The sequence below is a fragment of the Pipistrellus hanaki genome (genome assembly GCF_964339955.1).
Source record: "Pipistrellus hanaki genome assembly, chromosome: 3".
Taxonomy (NCBI): domain Eukaryota; kingdom Metazoa; phylum Chordata; class Mammalia; order Chiroptera; family Vespertilionidae; genus Pipistrellus; species Pipistrellus hanaki.
In genome coordinates, this window is record NC_140505.1 from 146,578,948 (window position 1) to 146,604,054 (window position 25,107).

General features: G+C 42.9%; 1 protein-coding gene across 4 annotated transcripts in view; it reads left to right on the forward strand.

Moving 5' to 3' along the window:
* SLC38A1 (solute carrier family 38 member 1) overlaps positions 1–22,564 on the forward strand; it is a 70,722-nt gene extending 48,158 nt beyond the window's left edge. For all 4 annotated transcript variants that reach the window (XM_084876661.1, XM_084876663.1, XM_084876662.1 and 1 more), the window contains 12 exons: positions 1,290–1,363; positions 3,177–3,269; positions 3,797–3,878; positions 4,868–4,950; positions 7,344–7,402; positions 7,527–7,640; positions 8,863–8,942; positions 10,994–11,094; positions 12,696–12,814; positions 13,780–13,921; positions 14,020–14,117; positions 15,990–22,564. In XM_084876661.1, the coding sequence (XP_084732787.1) occupies positions 1,290–1,363; positions 3,177–3,269; positions 3,797–3,878; positions 4,868–4,950; positions 7,344–7,402; positions 7,527–7,640; positions 8,863–8,942; positions 10,994–11,094; positions 12,696–12,814; positions 13,780–13,921; positions 14,020–14,117; positions 15,990–16,091 (1,147 nt within the window). In that variant the 3' untranslated portion in view covers positions 16,092–22,564. The remainder of the gene's footprint in view (positions 1–1,289; positions 1,364–3,176; positions 3,270–3,796; positions 3,879–4,867; positions 4,951–7,343; positions 7,403–7,526; positions 7,641–8,862; positions 8,943–10,993; positions 11,095–12,695; positions 12,815–13,779; positions 13,922–14,019; positions 14,118–15,989) is intronic.
* Positions 22,565–25,107: the final 2,543 nt, after the last annotated feature.

Below are 25,107 nucleotides of genomic sequence, written 5' to 3' on the forward strand. Positions count from 1 at the left end.
TAAATTCTCCGTTATTTATTAACCTCCATCCTAAGGGCTGGGGTTTCTATTCTTTCTCCCAGTGTTTGTTTTACTTCTGCTGAGCTCTGTTCCTCTGGTGTGTTCTGGCCACCTACTCTGCAGCCCACCTACTCTGCAGTTGGTCATTTTGTACCCCCTGTGGATATGGGGGAAACAAAGTGCCGTAAAACCCGAGCGAGCTAAGGGCAGTCTTTCTGTCTGGGGCAAGGGAAGGCACCCAAGGAGGTGACATCCAAGCTGGGCCCGACGGCACAGGTTCAGCAGGTGTGAGAGGTAGTGAGAGGGTTTGGGAAGGAGGCAGCCCATGCAGAGAGAACTGCAGGTTGTGCCAAGGACCTGTCAATAGCACTCGCTAGAAAAATAATTGCCTTAATTACTCAGACAGAGAATCAATTACAGTAATGTATTATGCTGGGGATGCATTTCCCTACACCAGGACGTGAGTGGTTTCATTGGGGGGGGATTGGAAATGTTTTCTTTTTAATAAATAGGCTCTCGTTTCCATGATGATGTCTGTTGTAACCAAATGATAAGGAAATAATCTATGTAATCTGCCACATCCTTTTAACTGCTCTTTTTCTTGAGGAGGATTTGATAATGAGCCAGAAGTACTAAAACAAAAACACGAGTTCATCATCCAGAAAAGTATTTCCATTGTGCTTGGTTGTCAAAAATTTCCCCCATCGGTTAAAAGAGGTGCTTATTCTTTCAAGAGGAACCAGGTGCAAAGAAAGTGAGCTATCTCAATGGTCCGATCTACAGACTCATAAATAGCCATAGGATAATTGGATGAAAAGAATGCTAGGTATTATTTGGCTTGTGTCTTTGTATTATAGGTGAGGGATCTAGGGATGGGAGAAATCGGGCCAGTTGCCCAAAGTCACAAGGTCACTGACCTAAGTAGGGTCATAGCAAGCCTTCCCCCAGCCCCCCCTCCCCCATTCCTTACTCAGAGGGAACAGGGCAAAATCTTTCTCTCATAATGTTGTTTTAGAGTCATCCCAACCGAAATGACCTCAGACTACTATTTAGGCTTTGAATTACGTAAAGGATTTGAACTGTTCGTTACTCAGATTCTAACGGGGAGTTCTTTATTTGGTGGAACATTTTGATCAAGGATTTTAGAGAAGGTATGACTAATAGGCTCCACAATCCGGATACCATCTACAAATAGTGTTAACCATATAAACAAGCCTCTGCCCTTCTAAAACTTAAGGTCAGAGTATGTTCTTTTACAGTTATGACACGACTTCTTTGCTTTGCTTCAGGGTACTTTTGTCTTCGGTGACACTGCTGTCTATATATTCAATAAACCTTCTGTTGATCTGTTCAAAGGAAACAGGTAAGCTACCGTGAGGTCTACTTTTGTTAAAGCCAGGAGCAATGATTTTGACGGTGATGGAATTGTAAACAAATGATGCTCTCCCTGCCCAGAAACTTGATTATTAAAGTAAAAGAGTACTTGGACCAACAATCCCTGGAAGACCGATAGTAGTATTTACCCGGAGAAATAGATACAGCAACTATAAATTAAATTGTCGTGAAGAATGCACAATGGTGTCGTCATTTAAAGTAAACCCTCAATTATACCTCTTTTTTTTTTTTTTTCTTCTTCTAGTTTAAGATGACTTCATTCTAAAGGCTTTGGTTTTTCCCCCAGGTCTTTATAAATGCAGAACAAGGATCCCATGTTTTTTATATTATAGCCTCCAAGTTCTAAAAGTAAACAGAGCTTTCATTCTCTTCCGTGCCTATTTCAAGGAGAAACACGTTGCTCCGGAGGGACGATGGGAGTGGATGTGCTAGGGAAAGGTTTCAAGTACTCTGGGCAGTGTAATACCTGAAGTGTTTATTTTCTATTCCTGGGATCCTGGGTTGTGTTTTTAATACTTTGACTTTTGCATTCGCTAAAACTATCTTGGCCGACTGTTATTGTAAATAGACGACTCCATTTAACTGGAACATTCTGTAATAAATTAGGGTCTAACCATTGTCTGGTTTAAACACTAGTCTTATGAGAGATTAAACAAAAGATTAATTTAGCCTGACCCATATTACTTTCTGCGAACCTTTTAAAAATGTGAGCTGAGTTGTCATAAAGAAATAGAAACACTTAAAAAAAAAATGAGTGGCTTTGAATCTTGAGTATTTATTGAGAAAGGCTAGTTGAATACTTTAGAACTTTGCTCTAGCCAAATTATTGTTTAAGGTAGACTTCTCGACTGCTCTCCTAGGTGAGTTGCTTATTTTTGAACTAAATTTTACAAACAATCAGAATTCTGATGGCATGACTAGTACATGCATCTGAACTTGTTATTCTATTTAGAGTACAGTAGACATTGATGGGAAATTATTAAGATAGTTCTTTGTTAGCCTACACATTCAGGTTATTCAAAAAGAGCCTTTTATCCCAACTCCCAGGATTTTTATTTTTTAATCAAATCTTTATTTTAATGATACTCACCAGACCTGACAACACCTCAGAGTGGGGATTTCCCCCCACTCAAGTGTAAGGGCTATTTAAGGCAGTCAACAATACGCCTTATGACCTAATGGTTGAATTGTAATGCTTTGGTAGCCAACCTGAAAAAAGGAGAATTTGTGGTCATGTCTGACATTTAAAAATGTCAAGAGGGTTTTTGGTTTTTGTTTTTTTTTTAATTTAAATTCTTTATTGCTAAAGTATTACATAAGTGTCCCTTTTCCACCATTGACCTCTCCCCGGCCACTCCCACCCTCCAAGCAAAATAAGCCAGTCAGGGAAAGATAAATATCACATGATCTCACTCATTTGTGGAATATAATGAACAACATAAACTGATGAACAAAAATAGAACCAGAATCATAAAAGTATCAAACAGACTGTTCCACCTATGAGGGAAGGGGGGGGGGGGGGGTTGGGGGGGGTAGGAGGTGGTGAAGGGGTAAGAGATCAACCACAGGACTTGTGTGCATGCATATGAGCATCACCAATGGCCAAGGTTGTTTTATAACGAGAATGCCTTAGTCCTTGCAAAGTCAAGAGGGCCATCAGTGTGGTTTTGAGAAGGACATGAAATAACTTGGGGATTGGTCAGTAGCATGATGAATCTTGGCTAGTTTTTCCTTTTAGAGTCCTGACATTTCTTGTGTTCTCAAATGTGACATCTAAATAGGTTGCATGGTTTATGAGAAGCTGGGAGAGCAAGTCTTCGGCACCACAGGGAAGTTCGTCATCTTTGGAGCCACCTCTCTACAGAACACAGGAGGTAAAAACAAGCACAAACGTGCTTTTATGCTTAACACTAAGTAGGTGGCCCCGCTGGTGTGGCTCAGGGGTGGAGTGTCGACCCGAGTCAGACAGTCACGGTTTAATTTCTAGTCAGAGCTCATGTCCAAGTTGTGGGCTCAATCCCCAGTGTGGTACATGCAGGAGGCAGCGACTATCTCTCTCATCATTGATATTTCTCTCTCTCCCCCACCTTTCCTCTCTCTGAAATCAATAAAAATATATTTAAATAAAAAAACATTATGATGTTTTCTAATTCTGGTGGTTGGGTGGTCACATGAATTTTAACATAATTCAAGGAGTTATCATTCCCATTGCTAAAATGGAACATGGAAAGTAAAGCGGAGACAGCAGGCACTTATTTAAAACCAAGGAAACTGTGAGAGTATCTCACTCTGTCTTTGTGTCTTACTGAAGGTTAGTCTAAGAACAGGCTGGTAACCTTTTATAGGGCTTGCAACATGAACCTCGGTATCTTCTTTCTAAAATGTTCTCATTTTCCTCTAGCAATGCTGAGCTACCTCTTCATAGTCAAAAATGAGCTACCCTCTGCCATAAAGTTCCTAATGGGAAAGGAAGAGACATTTTCGTAAGTCATAGACCCTTTTATTGTAAGATAATTAAAATGTTTTTAATCGAAATGTGAGCTAACCAAAGTTCCTGTTTTATGAAAATTGCTGAAGCAGAGTTTTCCCCAGGCTGTTTTTTTTTTTTTTCTTCTGTTTGTTGTTTCAACACTTTTCTCTGGAGTTATCTAAATAAAAGAAGCAGAGAGAATCCCTTGAATATGAGCATTTCCAAGGCAGATTCATCAGTCAGGCTGCAAAACGGTAGATGCTGCATTTTCTCAAGAGCCTAAAATCTATGTCTAGTTCCTGTAAAATGGAACAGAAACAGTATTTTTTTAACACAAATGTAGAACATGCACAAAAAAAAAACCACCCGAGACCGTTTTTCTAAAGAAGGGATGTAGCATTTTGGAAGCAAAACTTACATGAGCCACCTTCATTAAAGATGCAGTTAACCCTGGAAAACTTTGCATCTGTATTTGGTACAGCCATTATGTTTTGACTCCCTCTTGTTTAATAGTCTTTGTGGGTCTTAGTTTCTCTGTTTTCTTTCAAAAGGGAATCATCGAAGCCATAGTCCCTCGTGTTCTATAATCGGGATTTTAGGTCAAATACAAGAGATAAAGGAGAGAGCCTGTGGTGACTTGTTTTTCGAGGATATTAGGCAAGCAAAACAAAAAGGAACTTTCTCTTTAAATAATTGATGATACAAGCTGTAATCTGACAGAAAGCAATGTATGCATTCAGCTTTGAAGCCACATAAATAATTCAGAGGAATGCCACATTGGCCAATAGAGGAGGAAAAGAAAACAATATCCCTTCTTCCATCACACGGGGAAAGACAGCGGTAAAGGAGGAGTGGTTGTGTTGAAGTGTTTGGGTAAAACCTGAATAATTGTAATTTAATAACAATAAAAAATTAGTAAAAATATATTGTGAAATTTTACTCTTAAGGGGAAAACGTCATTTTTCTAAGGAAATATGACCTCCCCGCTGAAATGTCTTTCAGAGCCTGGTACGTGGATGGTCGAGTCCTGGTGGTGATCGTCACCTTCAGCATAATTCTCCCTCTGTGTCTCCTGAAGAACTTAGGTAAGGAAAGTCTTGCTTTTGTCGTAGTCTCTCCAGTGCCCAGATAAATCAGAAGCCTAGTAAAATGAGCAACTTTGCCCTCAACTTTCACTTGTACAGTAAAGATTAAGTAAATGATAAATTATAAGTATTAATCGGTCTCAACTTTAATATGGGATAAAACCACTGGCCAGTGTGGCTCAGTTGGTTGGGCATCATCCTGTGCACCAAAAGGTTGCCAGTTCGAGTCCTGATCAGGGAGCGTGCCTAGGCTGTGGGCTCAATCCCTGATAGAAAGTGTGCAGGAGGCAGCCGATTGATTTTTCACTCTCTGATATCTCTCTCTCCCCCCACCCCTACCCCTTCTCCCTTTCTCTCTATCTCTAAAACCAATTAAAAGGCTTTTAAAAACAAAACAAAACACCGGTCAGTATGTGACTTCCTAAGCAATCATTCTAGGGAGCGATGGGGGCCGGCAGCAGACAGTGCATCTTCCCAGTAGCTCACACTTACAGGCTATTCCGAGAAAAGTCCATAAAATGGAATTCTCCTGATTATTTAGAAAATTCAATTTAAAAAAAAATCTAATATCACGACCGAAAGTTGCTTCTGTTTATTCCCAAGAGTATAGCGAATTACTCTTAAATGCTCAAAGTCTAACCAACCTCAGTTATTTGCCTCATTAAAGAGAGAGAGAAAAGTGAACAGTCGAAAGTGGAAAACAACCACTAGGTCATATCCATTTGGTGTTTCCAGGTGTGCTTACGATCAGAGACAAATGTGTCTGATCTTATGGGAGTGTCACCCATCGAACCACGTGGCCACACTGCTGTCCAGCCCACACCTTCTAAAACCCATGTCCTTTCATTCTGGGCTAATTCCAGGCGGACATTTAAAGTTCTTCCCAAAATGATTGCTAACCATGGTTTTTAAATTTTGTTTTGTATGAAAAATACCCAGCCTCTGTAGCTGTTCTGTATGATCTATAAGTAGACGTTTAAAAAAGACACACACACACACACACAAAACACCACACTCAAACTACTTAATTTTCTGGTTTCTGGGTCTGTGTGTAGGCTTTTGTATGTTTATATCTTTTCAGTTTAAGTAGAGAAGGACTTTTCTCCCCCTAGGGATAAGAATAGTGCAACCTCCATAGTCCACTTAACTCTCCCTCTCTGGAGGTCATGGTGGTTAGAGATCTGCCAGACAATCTAAAGCAGGGGTCTTCAAACTACGGCCCGCGGGCCACATGCGGCCCGCAGAGGAGTCTGATCCGGCCCGCCAGGTTTTTTGGGCAGTGAGCGCAGCCGAGGTGTTACAGTAGGAATTAGTAGTTCATATAGTCCGGCCCTCCAGCTCTCTGAGGGACCGTGATCTGGCCCCCACTTTAAAAAGTTTGAGGACCCCTGATCTAAAGGGAGCTGAGTAAAGATCCCCAGATGCTCCCTAGAAAAGGTTATCCCTAGAAATCACTCCCTCTCTGTGCATGCCTCTCATTTGGGAAGAGAAGTATTGTGGCTGATAGCATTATGTATACAATAGATGCATAATGAAGAGGAATGGGTTTGGCCACAGGTATCCAACAGAGGACAGCAGCAGAATTCCATGACTAAATTTGGAAGGCTCTTTTCCCCTGAATTCTGGGAAGCTGTTCTCCAGTGTGTCAGGGAGACCTGGAATCAAAACTCATAATAATGTTTTTTTTTTACCTAAAGTCACATTTTTGCCAAATAAAGTAGCACTATCAAGGAATAAATCTTATATGCACATTGGCATGTATATATAGTATTTGAACTACAAACTGAGCTTGAGAAAATGCATTACGTTGGCTGGGGTGGCTCAGTTGGTTGAGTATCATCCGGTGCCCAGAAAGGTTGCCGGTTCCCAGGTTGCAGGTTTAGTTCCCAGGATGCAACCAATTGATATTTCTCTTGCACATTGATGTTTCTCTCTCTCTCTCTCTCTCTCTCTCTCTCTCTCTCTCTCTCTCTCTCCTCTCCTCTCCTCTCCTCTCCTCTCCTCTCCTCTCCTCTCCTCTCCTCTCCTCTCCTCTCCTCTCCTCTCCTCTCCCCCTTCCTCCCTCTCTAAAATCAATAAAAACATTTTTTTAAAAAATCATTGAGCCGGGACCGGTTTGGCTCAATGGATAGAGCGTCGGCTTGGGGACTGAAAGGTCCTGGGTTCAATTCTGGTCAAGGGCATGTACCTTGGTTGCGGGCATATCCCCAGTAGGAGGTGTGCAAGAGGCAGCTGATCGATGACTCTCTCTCTCATCGATGTTTCTTACTCTCTATCTCTCTCCCTTTCTCTCTGTACAAAATCAATAAAATATATATATTTTAAAAATCATTGAAAGAAATAAGGTGATTGATGAAATAGCAATAATTTTAATTTTTTAAAACTTTTTTTAGGGTACCTGGGCTATACTAGTGGATTTTCCTTGAGCTGTATGGTTTTTTTCCTAATAGTGGTAAGTGTTTGTTGGAGTGGTTGGTTTGGTTTTGCCATAGTACAATGCACTGTAATAATTATTCCTTAGTTGGCTCTATTTGTTATAAAGTCTGTATTGTTTCTCCTATGTTTTTTAATATCAGGTCATCTACAAGAAATTTCAGATTCCCTGCATTGTCCCAGGGCTAAATGCAACAAGTGCTAATTCAACAAATGCTGACATGTGTACGCCAAAATATGTTACCTTCAATTCAAAGGTAAGTTTTCGTATACTTTAAATATAAAAAGGAGCATTTTTGTTAAGGGCATTATATTCCTTTCTTTTCTTTTTTTTAAAAATATATTCCATTGATTTTTCACAGAGAGGAAGGGAGAGAGATAGAGAGCTAGAAACATCTATGAGAGAGAAACATCGACCAGCTGCCTCCTGCACATTCCCTATGGGGATATACCCGCAACCCAGGTACATGCCCTTGACCGGAATCGAACCTGGGACCCTTCAGTCCGCAGACCGATGCTCTACCACTAAGCCAAACCGGTTTCGGCAAGGGCATTATATTTCTTATTCTTGTAGTATGTAAGCTGTTTTGAATGTATTCAATCTCAAAAGGACAGAGTCCCCTGCTTCCAAATTCCACAATCCATTTAGAGACCTTTGAGAAATATGCAAATATTATAGTTCATGCTCCCTCTTAACCCCGTTTACATGTAGGACAACTTGAAGCATTTTCTGTGAAAATCTTTCTCTCTCTCTCTCTTTCTCTCTCTCCCCCTTCCCTTCCTCCCTCCCTCCCTTCCACCCTCCCTCCCTCTCTCTCCCTTTCTCTCTGAAATAAAAATATATATTTTTAAAAAGAAGTTATTACTTTTTTTTTTAAGAGTTATGTTTGGGAGTTTTAAAAAGTGATATCTAAGAAAACAGATCTGTCTATTGCTCTCTGTCTCTCTTTTAACTCTTAAGAATGAAGCCAAAGTAGTGAATGTGGAACTAATTTTGTTTTCGAAGCCACCTTTTAAGTCTGATTAGATGCAGCCTCTATATATAGTAAAGAGCAGTCAAATAGGAGTAGAAGTCCTGGGCATATTGCCTGACCTGCTGGAGGGAGTCTGGAGAACAGCAGCAGCCTGCCTGCTGCTCAGGGGTGTTATAGAACTCCGAGAGACAGTGTAGGGAGAATGCACTGTAACTGGTCAGCGCCATATAAAAATGGGTTATGCTGTGTCTGGAGGGTGTAAAATACGCTGTAGGTGAGCTGTGTCTCAAACCCCTCTGAGCCAAGGGGCTGATGTCTCAAGCTAGATAAACTCTCTTTGGAAAGCTGTTCCTATTTTAGATATCAAAGCCCTCCTAATACCCAAATAATCCAGGATTCAGAAGAGCTGTCAGACAAAACTATAGCTTAGAAGTACTGGAACTGAATAATTTTATGACAAAAAAAACCTTTTTTTTTTAATGTTTATCTTTCTTCTTTCAAATAGACTGTGTATGCTCTTCCTACGATTGCATTTGCATTTGTCTGCCATCCGTCAGTCCTGCCAATCTACAGCGAGCTTAAAGAGTAAGAGTTTTTTTTTTAATTTACCTTGGTCATTTTCTAGCCCCTCATTAATAGGCAAGCCCTGTAGTAAAATAAACAGACTCATGTAATGAACCCCTCAGACTCATCACCCAGTTTTAACATTTACTATCTGCCATTCTTGAGCAAGTTCTGCATTTTAAGAAAGAAAAAAATAAAAGAGGAACAGAAACCAGAAACCTGCAATATATTTGGATGTAAATATATAAAGTAGTACACTATGTAGGCTTTTTGTTGTTGCTGTTGTTGTTAAACTGGTTTTTCAAATACTGTATTCTTAGGAGAGTTCAAGCATATGGGTTGCTTTATGTTACTAATATTTCCTTGGCAGGTAGAATATAATGGTCTTCGGATTCAATATCTGTATACTGCCAAACACCTGATTATTAATTTCTCTACAATGAAAGAGACAAACACAGAGACAGTAGGGAAAGCTGGGACCGGGTGGGACAGCTGTCCTCTGATGGAGAGATAGTGGCCCAGAGCTGGTGCAGCGTGTTTATTATGTACAGCAGGATTCCAGGAAGTTTTACTAAAGTGTAAAACAAAGGAAATTATGAGAAATCATGGTTAAAGATCCAGCTATAATTTTTCATTCTTGTGGCTTCTTCGTAATCATCACTCCTGGCTAAGCCCAGATAATTGTGCCTGTTCTTTGCGCCTGGCTGCACTTAGATAACGAAACCCACCCCCTGGCACCTGAGCTAAGGGTCAGGCTGACAACGTACCTGCCTCTGGCACGGTGCATCTCCAGGACGCGGCTTTGCCAACACCACTGGATTCAGCCGACAATAATTAAAGAAGTGCTCATGTGCCTTCCCAGGCACTCTACACGTGATATCTGGTTTGCTTGTTGGTTTAGACAGAAAAGGCTGGTAAACCTTTTTCATCTAAAGGCAGAGAGAAATTAATGCTAAGACCACAAACTAAACAAAGGAATTTTGTTGGTCATTTTAAATGATTAATGATTCTATGGTAAATGATAAATGATTCTATGGATTCATTTTTTATTGCTCTTCTGGAGAAAGCTAAAGGCCTACTTATACATTGCCTCATTGGTTCTCTTTATAGCTTACTGTTACCGACTTCATATGAAAAGTCATTATGGCATAGTCTTAAGCTCAGAAAAGATATATTATACAATATAGCTATTTTGTATATTCAAAATATGCCATTTTGAAACAAAAATAAAGTGGATGTCACTTAGCATTGGATTCACTCATGATTCTTCCTCTTTCCTATTTAATCAAATAAGTAAATTTTGAAATATTTACATGTACCTATATCAATACTAACTTCATGATCCTGTATTTAGGGTATTTAATTATGCTTTTGGCATCTTTTAAATTTTATAGCCCAGCTTTTAGTTTGTAATTTTCTCATGTGTACATATCAGTGTTTCTTGTCTTCCATACTCCCTGTTATGACATAACCAAATCTGACTATTGGTAGTCTGTTATTGAGAGCAAGTCTTGTAGACTAATTATCCAGGCAGTTAAAGCCACTTAAAGGTGCGTTCAAACCCTCAGAGTAAACTTGACCTCAGAGACAGCCCTTCGTCATCACCTTCTGTGATCGTTTGGGTACTTCCTGCTGTGGAGACATTCAGACTTCTAGGTGCACCTCTGGGGCCACCCAGTGGGAACACTGGAGCCCAAGTAACAGCATTAGCAGCAGCACCCCTGAGGCCAGGTTCCAGCTCCGCCCTTCTTTCCTGTGAACGCTCACTGTGGAGAAAATACCGGACACAGGTATTTTAAAAAATGCCCTCTGCCCTTCAGATGAGAACTCGTTCTTTCCAAAGAATGGGTCAGAGCACTCAAGGAATTGCTAGTACCCTGGGTCGCTCTCACTCAACACCCATTGGGTGTAAATTCTAAACCGGCATACTTGCCTGGGGTGATTTCAGCTGGTCAGATCTGCCCTACCCTGATAGACAGTGAAGTTCCTATAAACACTTTCGTGTTAGCACTGGTCTTTAAACTCAGTAACATGACTTTTAATTTTTCAAATGCTTTTATCTTTGTTTTTAGTCGATCCCAGAAAAGGATGCAGATGGTTTCGAATATCTCCTTTTTTGCCATGTTTGTGATGTACTTCTTGACCGCCATTTTTGGCTACTTGACATTCTATGGTAAGTCACTTCCGTCGGTACATAAATGTAGGTCATTGTTAAGTGAATCATAAAATCATGATCAAAACAACTTTTAGCATGCCAGTTAAAAAAACAACGCATCTGTCCATTGATTGTGCTGTCTCTTCTTCTACGTAAACCAAATGACACTGGCTGCTTTCCGTATTCACGCGGACTGCACAATGGAATAATTACCGAAACAATATACTGTAATGTTTTTCCCCTCATACTGGCCTTAAAAGGAAGAGCATTTTATAAGCACACCACCTGCACTGAGGAAAGTGAAAACTATATCAGAGAATTTCCTAATTGCTGTTGCGAATGGGGTCAGGTTCCATTAATAGAGAGACAGAGACAGGTGCTGAACGGGAGAAAGGGCCGAGTGCCACACTCACGAAACTTCACATGAATTAAAAATAAAGTGCCTGATTTGTCACCGGAGGTTGGAGCCTTGCAAGGAGGTGAAGGGATGGCATAGAGAACTAAAGGGACTGACATCCGAGGTGCAGCGAGAAGCCCTGGAAAGGAGACTGCAGGGAGCACTCTCGCTCTCAGCAGCTGCCATGCTAGCTTTGGTTGTCTTCGAAATAACATTTCCTGAGGTATAGACTTAAGAAAAATCCAAAGTGGTACATAAGCAAAACTCTCTCTCTCTCTCTCTCTCTCTCTCTCTTTTTTTTTTAATAAGAAAAAAATTCACCAAAGAGAAGAATTATTTCTTTTACTTGCTTGTTTTTCTTTTTTTAGTTGTTGTTTTGTTTTGTTTTTGTAGAAAACCAAGCAAGCATTTATTGACTGCAGCAAAAATAATCTTAGGAGAGTGAAGCAAGGGCATAGAAGAAGCGACAGGAGAGCCTGGGGGGGGGGGGGGGGGGCGGGGGGGAAGGCTACCAAGCTCACTGGGAAGTCAGAGAAAAGGGGCCCTGGAGACAGGTTCAGGGGATTGACCCGGGACAAGCTGCCGCTGCCCATTGCTAGCCTGGTTGCAAGTCTCGTGGGGTCCCTTAGAGGTTAGGGGGATACATGCTGGGGGACGGGGGAAGAAGAGAGGGGAAAGAGAATGGCTTGGGTGTGCCTCCTGGAGGAGAGAGTGCTGAGAAGAATTTTTTTATTTTCTCTTTTTTTAAAGATTTATTTCTTGATGGTGATTAAGTCCCATGGGCACCCCTGCTGCTTGGCCCCTGAAAGTTGAGCAGTAAGAGGAAAGTTTGAAAGAGGCTCTGAGTGGCCTGCAGTCCACCCATCCACTCAGGATGAGCGGCACCAAGTGGGAGAAAATCTAAATTAAGAATAGCTTTGTGCTTCAACCTGTGCTATTTTTAATCCCAGAGTATTCCTAGGATTAATTTAGTATAAATTGAATGTAGCCACTCTGTGTAGCGTCTTCTCATGATGAGTATAAGTTCCTTTGGTGAAAGCTGCGATGGATGGTGGGGCACGCCTCACTCGGGCATTTCTCTTTTCACCGCCACACGCTGCTTTCCCCGACCACCCAGACCCTCCTTGCCTTGCCCGTCAGCTGGCACATTCGTTGTTGTTCGGAAAGCTGTTGTTCAGGGTGTGCTTGGCGTCCTCTCCATACCCTCTCTCCCTCACCTCAGAGAACGTCCGCTCGGACCTCCTTCACAAGTACCAGAGCAAGGACGACATCCTCATCCTGACGGTGCGGGTGGCGGTCATCGTGGCGGTCATCCTCACGGTGCCGGTGCTGTTTTTCACGGTGAGTGAAGCCGCGGTGCCATCTGAGGAGTGCGGAGGTCTCACCTTCTTCCCTTCTGTCTCGGGAGCCCGTCCCAGAGGAAGCCCGCTGCGGGTAGCTTTCCCGTGTCACTGAAACTGCCTTGGGGAAGGAGCCCAAGACTCCGTGCAGATTCTGCGGGAAGAAAGTGGGATCCGTGATGTGGGGTGGACTCTAGTGGAGGGAATCTTAATTCTAATTGATCTGTCCCTCATTTTTTTTTTTTTTTTAAAATAGAGAAATGTAGATAGAATGGTTGAATCTCGATCATACACAATCAGAGAATGTGGGAGGACCAGGAGAGAACCCTTAGCCACGGAGAAAACAAAAACAGAAATTATTCCCCCTGAGAGAAAACAATCTATTTATTGTCAGGCCGGCGTGGCTCCGTGGTGGAGCATTGACTCATGAACCAGGAGGTCACTGTTTAATTCCTAGTCAGGGCATCTTCCCGGGTTGCGGGCTGGATCTCCAGGAGGGGGTGTGCACGAGTCCTCCAATCAGAGATTCTCATCATTGATGTTTCTATCTCTTTCCCTCTCCCTTCCTCTCTCTGTAAAATCAATAAAAAAACGTATTTTTAAAAAGGAAAAAAAATCTATAATAATAACTTGCGTCTTATGCTCATTAGACCAGACGACCTTCAGGATGAAGCCAGGGCAGCGAGGGAAGCCCGGGTCCCGAGTGCCAGAGGGAAGCTGGCGCCGGCCGCAGGGGAAAGGAAGGCCTCCTCGTGCTCGAATTTTGTGCATCCGGCCTCCCGTCTATTTATAAATAAAAACACCTTTCCACCTTCATTCAAGCCCCCTGCTTCCCAAACTGTTGTGCTGTCAATAAATGACAGAACATTTCACAAATCCCTGTGCACCGATGTGTCCGTTGCTGCAGAGAGCGTGAGTTTGGCGAGCTGCAGGCCCTCATGGAGTCTTCGTCTTCTTTTCCCGCAGGTCCGTTCGTCTTTGTTCGAACTGGCTAAGAAAACGAAGTTCAATCTGTGTCGTCACGTCTTCGTGACCATCGTACTCTTGGTCATTATCAACTTGCTGGTGATCTTCATCCCCTCCATGAAGGATATCTTCGGGGTTGTAGGTATGGCTCTAGGACTTCACACTGCCTCTGCAGCGGCGAGTGAGGAAGCTGGCATTTCACGGCAGCCACTTCAAACTTTTTTCTTTCTTATTTTACAGGAGTGACATCTGCTAATATGCTTATTTTCATTCTTCCTTCATCTCTTTATTTAAAAATCACAAACCAGGATGAGGATAAAGGAACTCAAAGAATTTGGGTAAGTCTTATTGCCAGCCACCCCAATTTTTCTGATCAGTTTTTTTGTTGTGGTTTAAATGTGCCAAATAAATAGTCCATCTCTGCCATCTAAGACTGCCTTTAGCAGCCTCAAAGGGAGGCAGCAGTTGTGTGGTTCTCCCCTTTGGGAGATTTAAAATACCTCATCAGAAGCCCCTCTACGTCCTCCCAATACCAGTTCAGGTATTAAACTCTTGCTGTGCCTTTGCGCTTGCTCTGAGCGGGGGCAGGGCCAGCTGGGAGGCTGGCTGTTTGTCGCCCTGTCTCTCTGAGGGGATGCCCTACCTTTAGCTCAGGGAGCATGTGATGCTTACTCTAAACGGCTGAGTTAGCGCAAAGAGTCCTTTTATGATTTGACAGAAATGCTTTGGAGCCACAGACCTGGATTCAGAAACTACCTTTCTATATCGGGATTCTTGTTTCCAGGTCTGGTGAAGTTCAAGGGCATCTTCAAGGTGGTGCACTTGGAGACAGTGAGGGAGCAGGGTGAAGTGGCTGAAGCCATTTTCTTTGGCTTCTCCGCTGCCCTCCCAGATAGTGTAAGACTCCAATCGCACCTATCGCCCGAGTCCACAGACCCGGTTAGGAGGCGGAGGCAGGAGGGATCATCCTTGTGTGCTGATGCATCTGCCCCCCTCAGGATGACCCCTGAAGCCACAAATCCCATGCCCTTCTAGTCCTTACCAGTAGTTGCTTCACCAGGTCAGAGAGGAAGGAGCCATCACGCTGGCACAGCCGTAAAATAGATGAAGATCTGAACATGGTAGAGGCCTGCTGCCCAGGAATGTTCTGGGCTCCCCCAACCCAGCTCCCATGATGAAATGGCAGTAGGAACTACTGACTAGCGTTAGGCAAGGGCTCCTGTCCATCTGAGGACCCACTGCGAGTTAGACCAGCCCCGTGGCGGTGAGCCCCGGTGCATCCCTCTGAACCCCACCTCCACTCCCCTCCTGCCCTCAGCCCTTCCTCCAGGCTCCAGGGCAGCCCCGTGGCTCTCATGATGCTCCCTCCCTCTCCCCGTGGAGCTCTCATTGGGTAGTCTCAAGGCCACACCATTTATAACCTGTGTTCTCCAGATTCTGTATTTAATGATCTGTCTGCCCCCTTGGAGTAATTTAGATGTTTTCATGGTCTTCATGACCCCTTGAAGAAATTTAGATGCTTTCTTTTTCACCTTCAGTATTAGTTTGTATGAGTTTCACATGTATAGCGTAGTGGTTAGACACTCACATACTTTACAAAGTGCACCCCCCCCCCTCTGATATTTTCAGTACTCACTCGGCCCCCTACATAATTATTACTGAAGTCACTTAGTTTTTGACATTGTTTCTTAAATCACTTGATCGAATTCACTTTGCTTTTTTATATCTTTTTCCACGTTTCAAACAGAAATGTTTGCCTACCAGCGATAACTTAGGTTGGTTGATAGAGATGAAAGGACCTGTATGTTTGCCAAAGCCATTTTTTTTTTTTTTAAGTAATCTTAGTTGAAAAGAAACTATCGAGGAACAAGCATGTCAGAGAATCTTTCTCTATCACCCACACAGTGCAGAGGTGCCCAGCCTCTCCCACGTGGCTTACAAAGTTCAAAACCGAATCTCAGGGCAAGTGCATCCAGTTCAAAAAAACAGAACGTCGAGGAGGCTCTGTGTAGTTTGCTCTTACTTTCCCGGCCTTGGAAAATTAGACTCACACGCAGTTCCAGAAAGATCCTCACAGTCCCACCGTGGTTGTCACAGACTCCAAACACACGGGTGCTCAGAGGAGAGGGGAAGCATGGCTGCTTCTTTCCGAGGTGCGTGCGGGAAACGTGTGCTTCGCGGGAATAACCCGGGCCTCTCTGTTGCTGCAGGCGGCCCTCTTCCTGGGCCTGGGCGTGCTGTTCTCCCTGGTCAGCATCCCCCTGGTCATCTACGACTGGGCCTGCTCGTCGGGGAGCGACGAAGGCCACTGAGACCAGCTGGGAGCCAGCACCCTTCCCGCCCGCTGCTCAGTCCAGTCACCGACCACACATCCGCAACCCTCGTCCCTCCCTTGGCAAGTTTACAGAAGCAAACAGAAATTTTACAGGATACTTCAAATGGAATCCCACTTTGGTCGCAAAACAGAAACCTGTTTCTATACTGGTTCGTGTCCCTCTGAGATCCAGGATCAGTCTAAGGATCATGGATTTTTTCCCCCCCCCTTCAAATTTCATGGAATCAGATTTCCTAGTAGTTTCCACAGTCAGTTACTTTTCCACTCTCCTAACTCGGTGTTTTGTGACTTCATGGTCTCTTAGAACTTTGAAAACATGATCACCAATCATGTTTATTTATGATAGATCAGATTCTGAAGTAATTTTCCTACTGATGTTCAGCTCACACTATCTGTATCTTTTTAGAAGAGAAAATAATCTTGAATTGTATATATTTATTTTGCTTTACAGAAGAAAAAAGGTTTCGTAAATAATTTGCCTATTTTGGTTAACATAGCACACGGGGGTCATCGTAGTCGGGGAGTCGCAGGTGCGTGCGTTGCCGGGATTGGAGGTTGCTCTGATCTCCGGCAGGCAGACCAGTGGTCTCCCCGGGACTGCGTCCATTTCATACAAAGATAAGGTGACCAGTTGTCTCACTTTTGGCGGGACAGTCCCGATTTTTAACAATTTGTGCTGGGGCGTTTTAAAAAAGTCCCGATTTCCAAAAAAATCGGGACTTTTTTAAAATGCCGCGGGACACTGGACAAATGGTTAAAAATCGGGACGTCTGGTCACCTTATACAGAGACATTCCCTGGTGCGGTGGGTGTCCTGTCAGCTGGAAAGGGGTGGAAGTGATTCTTACCTTGGTAAACACATTAAGCTGCACAGGTGGGGAATCTAGCAAGTTACGTTTTGTTTCCCTCTTGGCAACTTGTCAAAGTTACTCTGACCTGAGTCCATTTCTACTGGGGGAGTCTCAACACCTTTGTCATAAATGGAGGAGCAAGAATGCTGCAGGAAGTTTCTCCAAAATGCCTTAGAGAAGATTCCTCTGATGCAGATAGATAGCCTTCAACTCCTGTTGAAGGGAGAAACGTTTTCTGGCTAGTAAATGATAACCCCCAGCAGCTTTTTGCACAGGGAAGAAGTTGTATCTAACTGAGGATGATCTAAGTAATTCCTGTTTTATATTGGGTACTTTAGGGGGAGGGAGGGTGTCTTTAAAAGACTTGTTTTATACCTATAAATTTAGGTTATTATAAATACAAGATTTTTGTATCTTAAATAAGCCTCATTCCTATTTCTTCTCCATTAACCGTCCATCCATAGTGTTAGAAAAAGAAAGAGAACCCTCAGAGATAGTCTTTGAGGAGAACTTGGGACAAAAATCACGGAGTACCTTCCTTTCCCCCAGGAGGACCTTGGTATCCGTGCTGTTCCTTCTCGCTTCTAGCTAAGGCTGGGCCGTTCCTGCCTGCCCCACACTCATACCCCAGCCCCTCTTCTAAAGGGGGCGGGAGGAAGGAGCGCGTTTGGGACAGGTAGTTGGAAAGGAATGAAGACCAGAACCCCAGAACTGGGCCATCCCCTGTGGTTGGCTTGTCCATGTCACCATAAGAAATGTGTGTGCTCTGTGAGCTGGTCTCTTGGCAAAGGCCTTGTGTTTTCATCTAGATTCTGGTTGAATTTCTCAAACACAGAAGGTCACCGAGCACGGATTTCTTATCCTGTGATAAGTAGACTCTAGCCGCAGACTCTTGGCAAGGCTTCCAGGCACTGAGCTCTGGCTTCTGTTCCTCCCCCATTCACATTCCCAGAAGCCTCCACACTCCCTGGGAGCTCCCTGGAATGGTACCCACCCCCCATACACACACACACACACACACACACACACACACACACACACACACACACACCTCTGTCCCATGGCAGAGGCACCATGTTCCAATCCTCTTTGGGAGAAGGGAGGGGTCATCATAGCTTTAATCACATTCACATTAGGTCAGAGTTCAGGCACTTAGACACGAATACCTAACCCAGTAATGTGGAAGACACTGATGAAAAGAATGTCTTAGGTAAGGTGACCAGACGTCCCGCTTTTGGCGGGACAGTCCTGATTTCTAACAATTTGTCCCGCGTCCCGTTTAAGAAAATCTGGACTTTTTTAAAAATGCTGTGGGACGCGGGACAAATTGTTAAAAATCGAGACATCTGGCCACCTTAGTCTTAGGTGAGCAGGGAGAGAAACTGAGCAAAACAAGTCAAGTCAGTTGGCCCTTGGAGGCTTGTCTAGAGCACCAAGTAATAAAATACCAGATAGTGGGATGGCCCTCCACTGAAACATAACAACAACAATAATAATACTTCCATTTCCAGCCATATTTTTCTACTTCCTATTTTCCTCATTAAGTTACAATTCGTCTTACACCCCCAAAGTCAATTTAGAAAATTATCATTAACTCTTGAGGGGGAAAGGATGTGTAATGCTATTTTTGGATCTCCGGATTTTATGGGTCAGTAAAGGAATGATTATTATTTAAAAGATATTTATTTAGAGGAGGCACATTTGTGTAGATGTCTAGGATACCACAGGTTTTTAAAATACTCCTTGTATGTTTATCTAAGTTTGCTGTTGACTGAATACAATAGACCCTACTGTAGTTTGTCAAATACCACGGGTTATGTCATTTGTGTGGGATTAGCTATACAGTATACTGCTCTTAATCTTGTTCAGAATAGTGAACTGGTAGCCAAAAATACACGTATCACAGATGTTAGGTAGAATTTAAACAACACAGTCAAGTGCTATAGACGTTTTTCTGCTCAGTTAGTAGACTGAAGAATAGTACAGCTTAAGCCACTGGGAGCAGCATGTTTTCCTTTGGTAGCCAGATCTCAGGACTAGCGAGCAGTGCCAGTTTCATACTTTGGATTGAGAACTGTTCTCTGGTTATTACGATACAGATTGATGTAAATTCCTGACTTCCTTAGTGCTACCCAATGGATGTGGGGGGTAGGAACGTGTGCATAGGAAAGAAATCTAGTCTTGTTAAGCAGAGGCAGTCCCCAATTTACAAGCTGATCATACTGGGAAACTTTCAGATGATTATTTGCAACCTGGAATGTATTTCCTGTTATACATGGTGGTTAGGTCCCCAGACCAGCTAGAAAAGATGATTAAACCCATAGTTCAGCTGAAATTGGGTAATACAACAAGGTTGTTAAAGACCTAACCACTACACATATATTGTTTCTAGGGGTATTCGTTCAGTGTTGCCAAGAATATGTCATTCCTGTTGTTAGTGGACTCTGGGTTGCCCACTGCAGCGACACACACCTGCTGGATGATGGGTGGAGGGTAAGGTGACCAGACGTCCCGCTTTGGGTGGGACAGCCCCAATTTTTAACAATTTGTCCCTCATCCTGCGGCATTTTAAAACAGTCCCGATTTTTGGAAAGAATCGGGACTTCTTTTTTTTTAATTTAATATATTTTTTTATTGATTTTTTTTACAGAGAGGAAGAGAGAGGGATAGAGAGCTAGAAACATCGATGAGAGAGAATCATCGATTAGCTGCCTCTTGCACACCCCCTACTGGGGATGTGCCCACAACCAAGGTACATGCCCTTGACCGGAATCAAACCCGGGACCTTTCAGTCCACAGGCTGACGCTCTATCCACTCAGACAAACCGGTTTCGGCAGAATCGGGACTTTTTTAAAACGCCGCGGGACACAGGACAAATTGTTAGAAATCGGGACTGTCCCGCCCAAAGCGGGAAGATCTGGTGGCACCCCCATCTGGAGGTGACCAGAGTGGCCTGAAGCAGGGACTCCAGCAGAGGAGGGGGAGAGTAAGCCCGGGGCCACCAGAGAACCCAGTGTAGGCAGAGTGAGGAGGAGGATGAGGGGCCTCTTGTGAGTTGTAACCCACAGGGACCTTCCTCAGCTGATACCTTCCTTTCTCTGGAGGTCACAGGTTTGGCCTGTCTGCTTCTGTTATAGGACCTTGTGCTCCTATAGTTCATCTCCTTTCCTGCCCACTGCACACACAGAGGATGTTGCTGCATAGCCGCTCCCACATGCCAGTCATCGGAGCCAGCAGACAGCACTTGTAATGGGTTCCAAGCTAGCGAATCGCAGGTTCGCTGCCCGGCCATCAGCTGGGACGGGGGTGGGGGCGGGGGGGGGGGGCCTTTCTACCACTTCCCTTTTCTATATTTGTATGTTCTGTTGAGAAAGGCGAGCCTGGGTGATGTGATGGTTACAGCTTGAGGTGGACAAAGGCCTGTGGTAGGATTCCCTGGCATTTCAGAGGACACCACAGACAGTTACCCCAGAACGGGAGTTGGACTCGAGCCTCTAGGCTAGTGGTTCTCAAAGTGTGGCCTCCAGAGCAGCCGCACCTGGAACTTGTTGGAATGCAAACTCTCAGGCCCCACCCCAGGCCCAGTGAAACCAGAAGCTGAGGGGTTGGAGGAACTGAGAAGCCCTCCTGGGGATCAGTGTAGCACTGAGCCAGTCTGTCTCCCCTTTGTTCTCCCATTAGTCCCACCCAGAGGATGGTTCAGAGGACTCCTGGGACAAGAAATGGGAAGCAGGACTTGGGGGCAGGGACAGGCCCCAGCCCCAGCCTCCTCCCCTCCCACTGGCACGGCTGCTGCAGGTGCTCCGTTGTATGGCAGCTGCTTGCACGCTTGTAAGACTTTGGGCCGAGGCGTAATAAGGCCACATTTTTTAGAGCTGTGAAAAGAGTGAGGAGTTCCTGTGTGTTTGTTTGTTTGTTTTTAGGGGAATTGAAAGAACAGGCCCCTTGTAAATGCAGCCTTAGAGGAATTTCTGAGTGCACTTCAGGAGTAAGTTCTGCAGAATGTTGAGTCATTGGGTGGTGACCAGTCCTGTCCTCTTGGTAAAGTGAATTCCTTGCCGAAAAGGCCTGCACTGAACACGGAGCTGCAAACTGCTTTGAAAAGCATGCAGAGCTCAGAGTGTCAGAATGCTGGGCGGCACCGCGGAGTGGGGTGGGGAGGAGGTCAGTCTGTGATCAGATACTTTATTTTATGCCTTAGAGCCAAGGCCATTGGTTCCTCTCAGTTTGTCAAGGTAAACAGCTTGAGGCTTAGAAAGGGCACGAGGATATAATTCCTCCACTCCAGTTCGTAGTGAACTTCCAGCTACTTTCAAAACAAAGGAGATACGGACTCTAGCATTCAGCAATGCTAACAAATGATTTCCTTTGGGAAAGCAGATCTGAGAATCCTTCAGCAACAGAACATACTTCTTTTAAAATACAGTTAATTACAGTTAATTACAGGTATTTATTGATACAAAGCTTACAGGTACAACTTGGGGGTACGGTGGCTAGCAACTAAAATAATATCACCGTATCTAAAAGGGAATGTTCTCGAAAAATATGTCAAATTCTCTTTTTGGGTTTTCTCAGAGAAATGTCTGTGAAATGGGGCCCATCTGTGTACAGACTTGAATTTGTGTGTTTAAAGAAGTATCTATGCAGCTGAGGCTTATTGTAGGAAATGCTTCATTTGTATGTAAATATACTGTAAATAAATAGGAGGCTGTATATTTTTGCAATTATTGATTCACACTGAAATAGAAGTCTCTATTGTCTGCATATCAAGAATAAAAGTTTTCATAGATATTAGTGGGGTTTGGGGGGAATTAGAAAAATTTACATTCTCTGCCAGGTAACATAGTTCTCTCAATGTAAACTTGGATTCTAAAAATCTTTAATTGTTTAGAAAGAGAAGTGTCTAAGAAATAGTTGTGTTGATTTCATTAAGGTCAATCATTTAAATGATATTAAAGATCAATTATTTAAAAGCTAGTCCTCTGAGCTACAACTAAGGAATATTTAGACCAAGTTACTGTCTATAGAAATAGATTTACCCAAAATGACACACTATTTCTTCATAATATACAGTATTTATAAAAACAAGTTGGGAAGGAGAATGGTTTTATTTTTTTCAAAATTGAATTGCTACATTTCCCATACTTTGGGATCTTGGGAAAGGGGAAAGAATGTGAACATTAACTAGGAGCACAAATTTGAAGGAGGGAAAAAACAACAACACTTTATCAAGCTTTTGAAAGTCTTGCATGTTTGCCTTATATTTTCAGTGTTGACCCCAACATAGACTGTCTTAAGTCATTTTCCCCCCAAACATGTCAATCGTCATCATTGGGATGTAATCCACTCTCGAGTCCAGTGTATTTCAGACTTCATCTAAGTCTAGTACGTGCAGCACACCACTCTTTCAGTCATGTAAAAACCTTGTAAATGGATTTCAGAGCCATTAAGTGAGTCATCAAACTGCTATCCATGCTTAATCAAATAGAGGTCTTTTTCCCCCCCCCAGGATGTGGTGTAAATAAAGAAATGTAAGAGGTTCTGTTCTATAATTGCTCTATTAACATGGTTTTTAAACATTAAAAACATGAACTAAAAGTATTTATGAATTTTGTGTTTATTTTTTTGGGGGGGATACCGTACTACAAGAGAGGGCTATGGAGTACTTACTATACACACTGTTCAGAGTTATTACAGATTTGCACACATTTGTCAGCATTCTGGAACACTGGGAGCTCCTGAAAGCTTATATTTAAAAAATACTTCTGATAGTGATTTATCTGGTCTGAAACATATTACATATTTCTCCATAACCAGAGTAGGTTGACCATAACATTTTAAACTCATGCTCAACTTGACAGGTATCACACTTTGTGCTATGTGGTAGGAGGGACTCCAGTCTTCCTCTCCCTGCATGAAAGCCAGCCATAAAACAGGAAATTCTACCCCCATTGCTATTTATCCGGGAACCATTGAGGGGAAAGCTGCAGCCTGGCCTGTTCTGGTCCATCACTAGCTCCACTCTGTGATCTTGGGAAAGTTTTGTCAGACCAGCAAGGTGGCCAGAGTCTGCTATCCAGAGTCCTTCTGTGCACAGTTAGTGCATGAACAACTGGGCCTTCGTGGCATGACTGGGTGTGTGGCCCATGTTGGCTCTCCCCGACCTGCCCTTGGAGACAGTCCATTCTGCAGGGCTACATGGGTGCATACATGGATCTCGGGTGGGAATTTGGGGCACCAGAATCTAACCTAGCGTCATTAGCAACACAGCTTGCATTTTTTATCCTTATGTGTCTCCTGTTTGTATTTCCTAATTGACCAAAACTCCAGGGCAGAAGGGTGCAATTATCACTTTCAAACCCAAGCATACATCCCAAAGGCTACTGCGGGCTTTGCTCTAAATCAAAGGCCCCCAGTCCTCCTGTGCTTTTGATGGCTCTGACTTCTCCCATTCTGGCTCCTTGAGTGTCTGTTCACACTGTTCTCCTCGGCCCGTTTTACACATAATTGTCTGGGTACGGTTCTCCTCCTCCCCTATGAGACAAACCAGGGACTTACTGATAACTTCGCATCTCTGTTACTTTTAGAGTTATAATTGTGTTCTGCCTGGTTAGGATGGTCAGAGGGATGGATGAGGCCCAAATAATGAGGCCAATTTGTTGAATACCAACGTTCTACCTTTTCATTTTAGACTAATTCAATTTGGCAGGACAATCTGTTATTTTTCAGCAATGTCAAAATAACCTGTCAAATTATCAAAGTGTATAGCACTTAAAACGGATTTATATAAATGTGGAAATAAAAAGAAAAATAGAACATAATAGAGAACACATACATAAAGGATCCAAATAACACCAGAAAAGTGGTCTTTCAAGTCAACAGGGAAAATAAGGGCTACTGAATGAATGGTGAAAAAATGACGAGCTTTTTGAAGGAAATGAAGTGAGATCTCTATATTGTCTCTTCTATCCAGAGAGAGTTCAAACATATTACAGACGTTAATCATGACCCACAGGTAAATATGTATTTCTTTTACAAATGTAAAGCTATTACTCTCATACAAAGTCATCATGAGACAAAAGTTTAATTTAGCTAATCATTAATGAAGGAACAAGTAAAATGTTTAAAAATGGTTCAAAGGAGAATTCGAAGAACAGGCACATGTATGAGCAGTCGGGGAAGTGAAGTGAATTTGCTAATAGATGCCCCCTGGCCTGCCTCACAGCGGGTAATTAATTGCATCTCACCAGACAGACTCCATTTGCTTCTCTGGGCAATAATAATTTCTATCTCCATCATTTTTCTACAATTTGCCAAATTATAAGATAACTCAAACAAAAAAGGACAGAGATGTGGAGTAGCAAAATTTGTATAGAATCGGGTAACCCAGAAGGAGAAATTCACCCAGTAACCTTTTTTGCCTTTCAAAATGTTTTCCATTCTCTCACCCCTTCATGAATATAAAGTCTCTAAGATTATTCTCAATCATAAAAAAAAAATTTAATATATATTTTATTGATTTTTTACAGAGAGGAAGGAAGAGAGATAGAGAGCTAGAAACTTCAATGAGAGAGAAACATCAACCAGCTGCCTCTTGCACACCCCCCACTGGGGATGTGCCCGCAACCAATGTACATGCCCTTGACCAGAATCGAACCTGGGACCTTTCAGTCTGCAGACTGATACTCTACCACTGAGTCAAACCGGTTTCGGCCATAAAAAAAAAAAATTTTTTTAAAGACTTTAGGTCTGGCCTGATTATTGGCATAAGCTCAACAAGTTTTAATAAACTTATAGGCTTCCTTGAATATTTTTTAAAAATATATACTGGTAGAAATAAAAGTTCTTGTTGAACCTATGCAAATAATAATATTGCTGTAATGAAAAAAAGGTTTTTAATTGGGGGGGGGGGGGTAAAGGGAAATTCAGTGAGGAGCAGAAAAAAAATGTTTAACTTCACTTTACAAATGTAGAGTCCACTGAATTGTTGTAGGTTACAGACAGATTAGGAAGAAAGAGAAATGACCTCCTATACATCCAGAAAATAGAGCATTAACACAGCCTCAACACAACAACAGTAAAATTTCCTTCATCAGCACACTTCCTCCTGTGCAGTTCTGTTGGGTTAGCATTCTGCTCTCA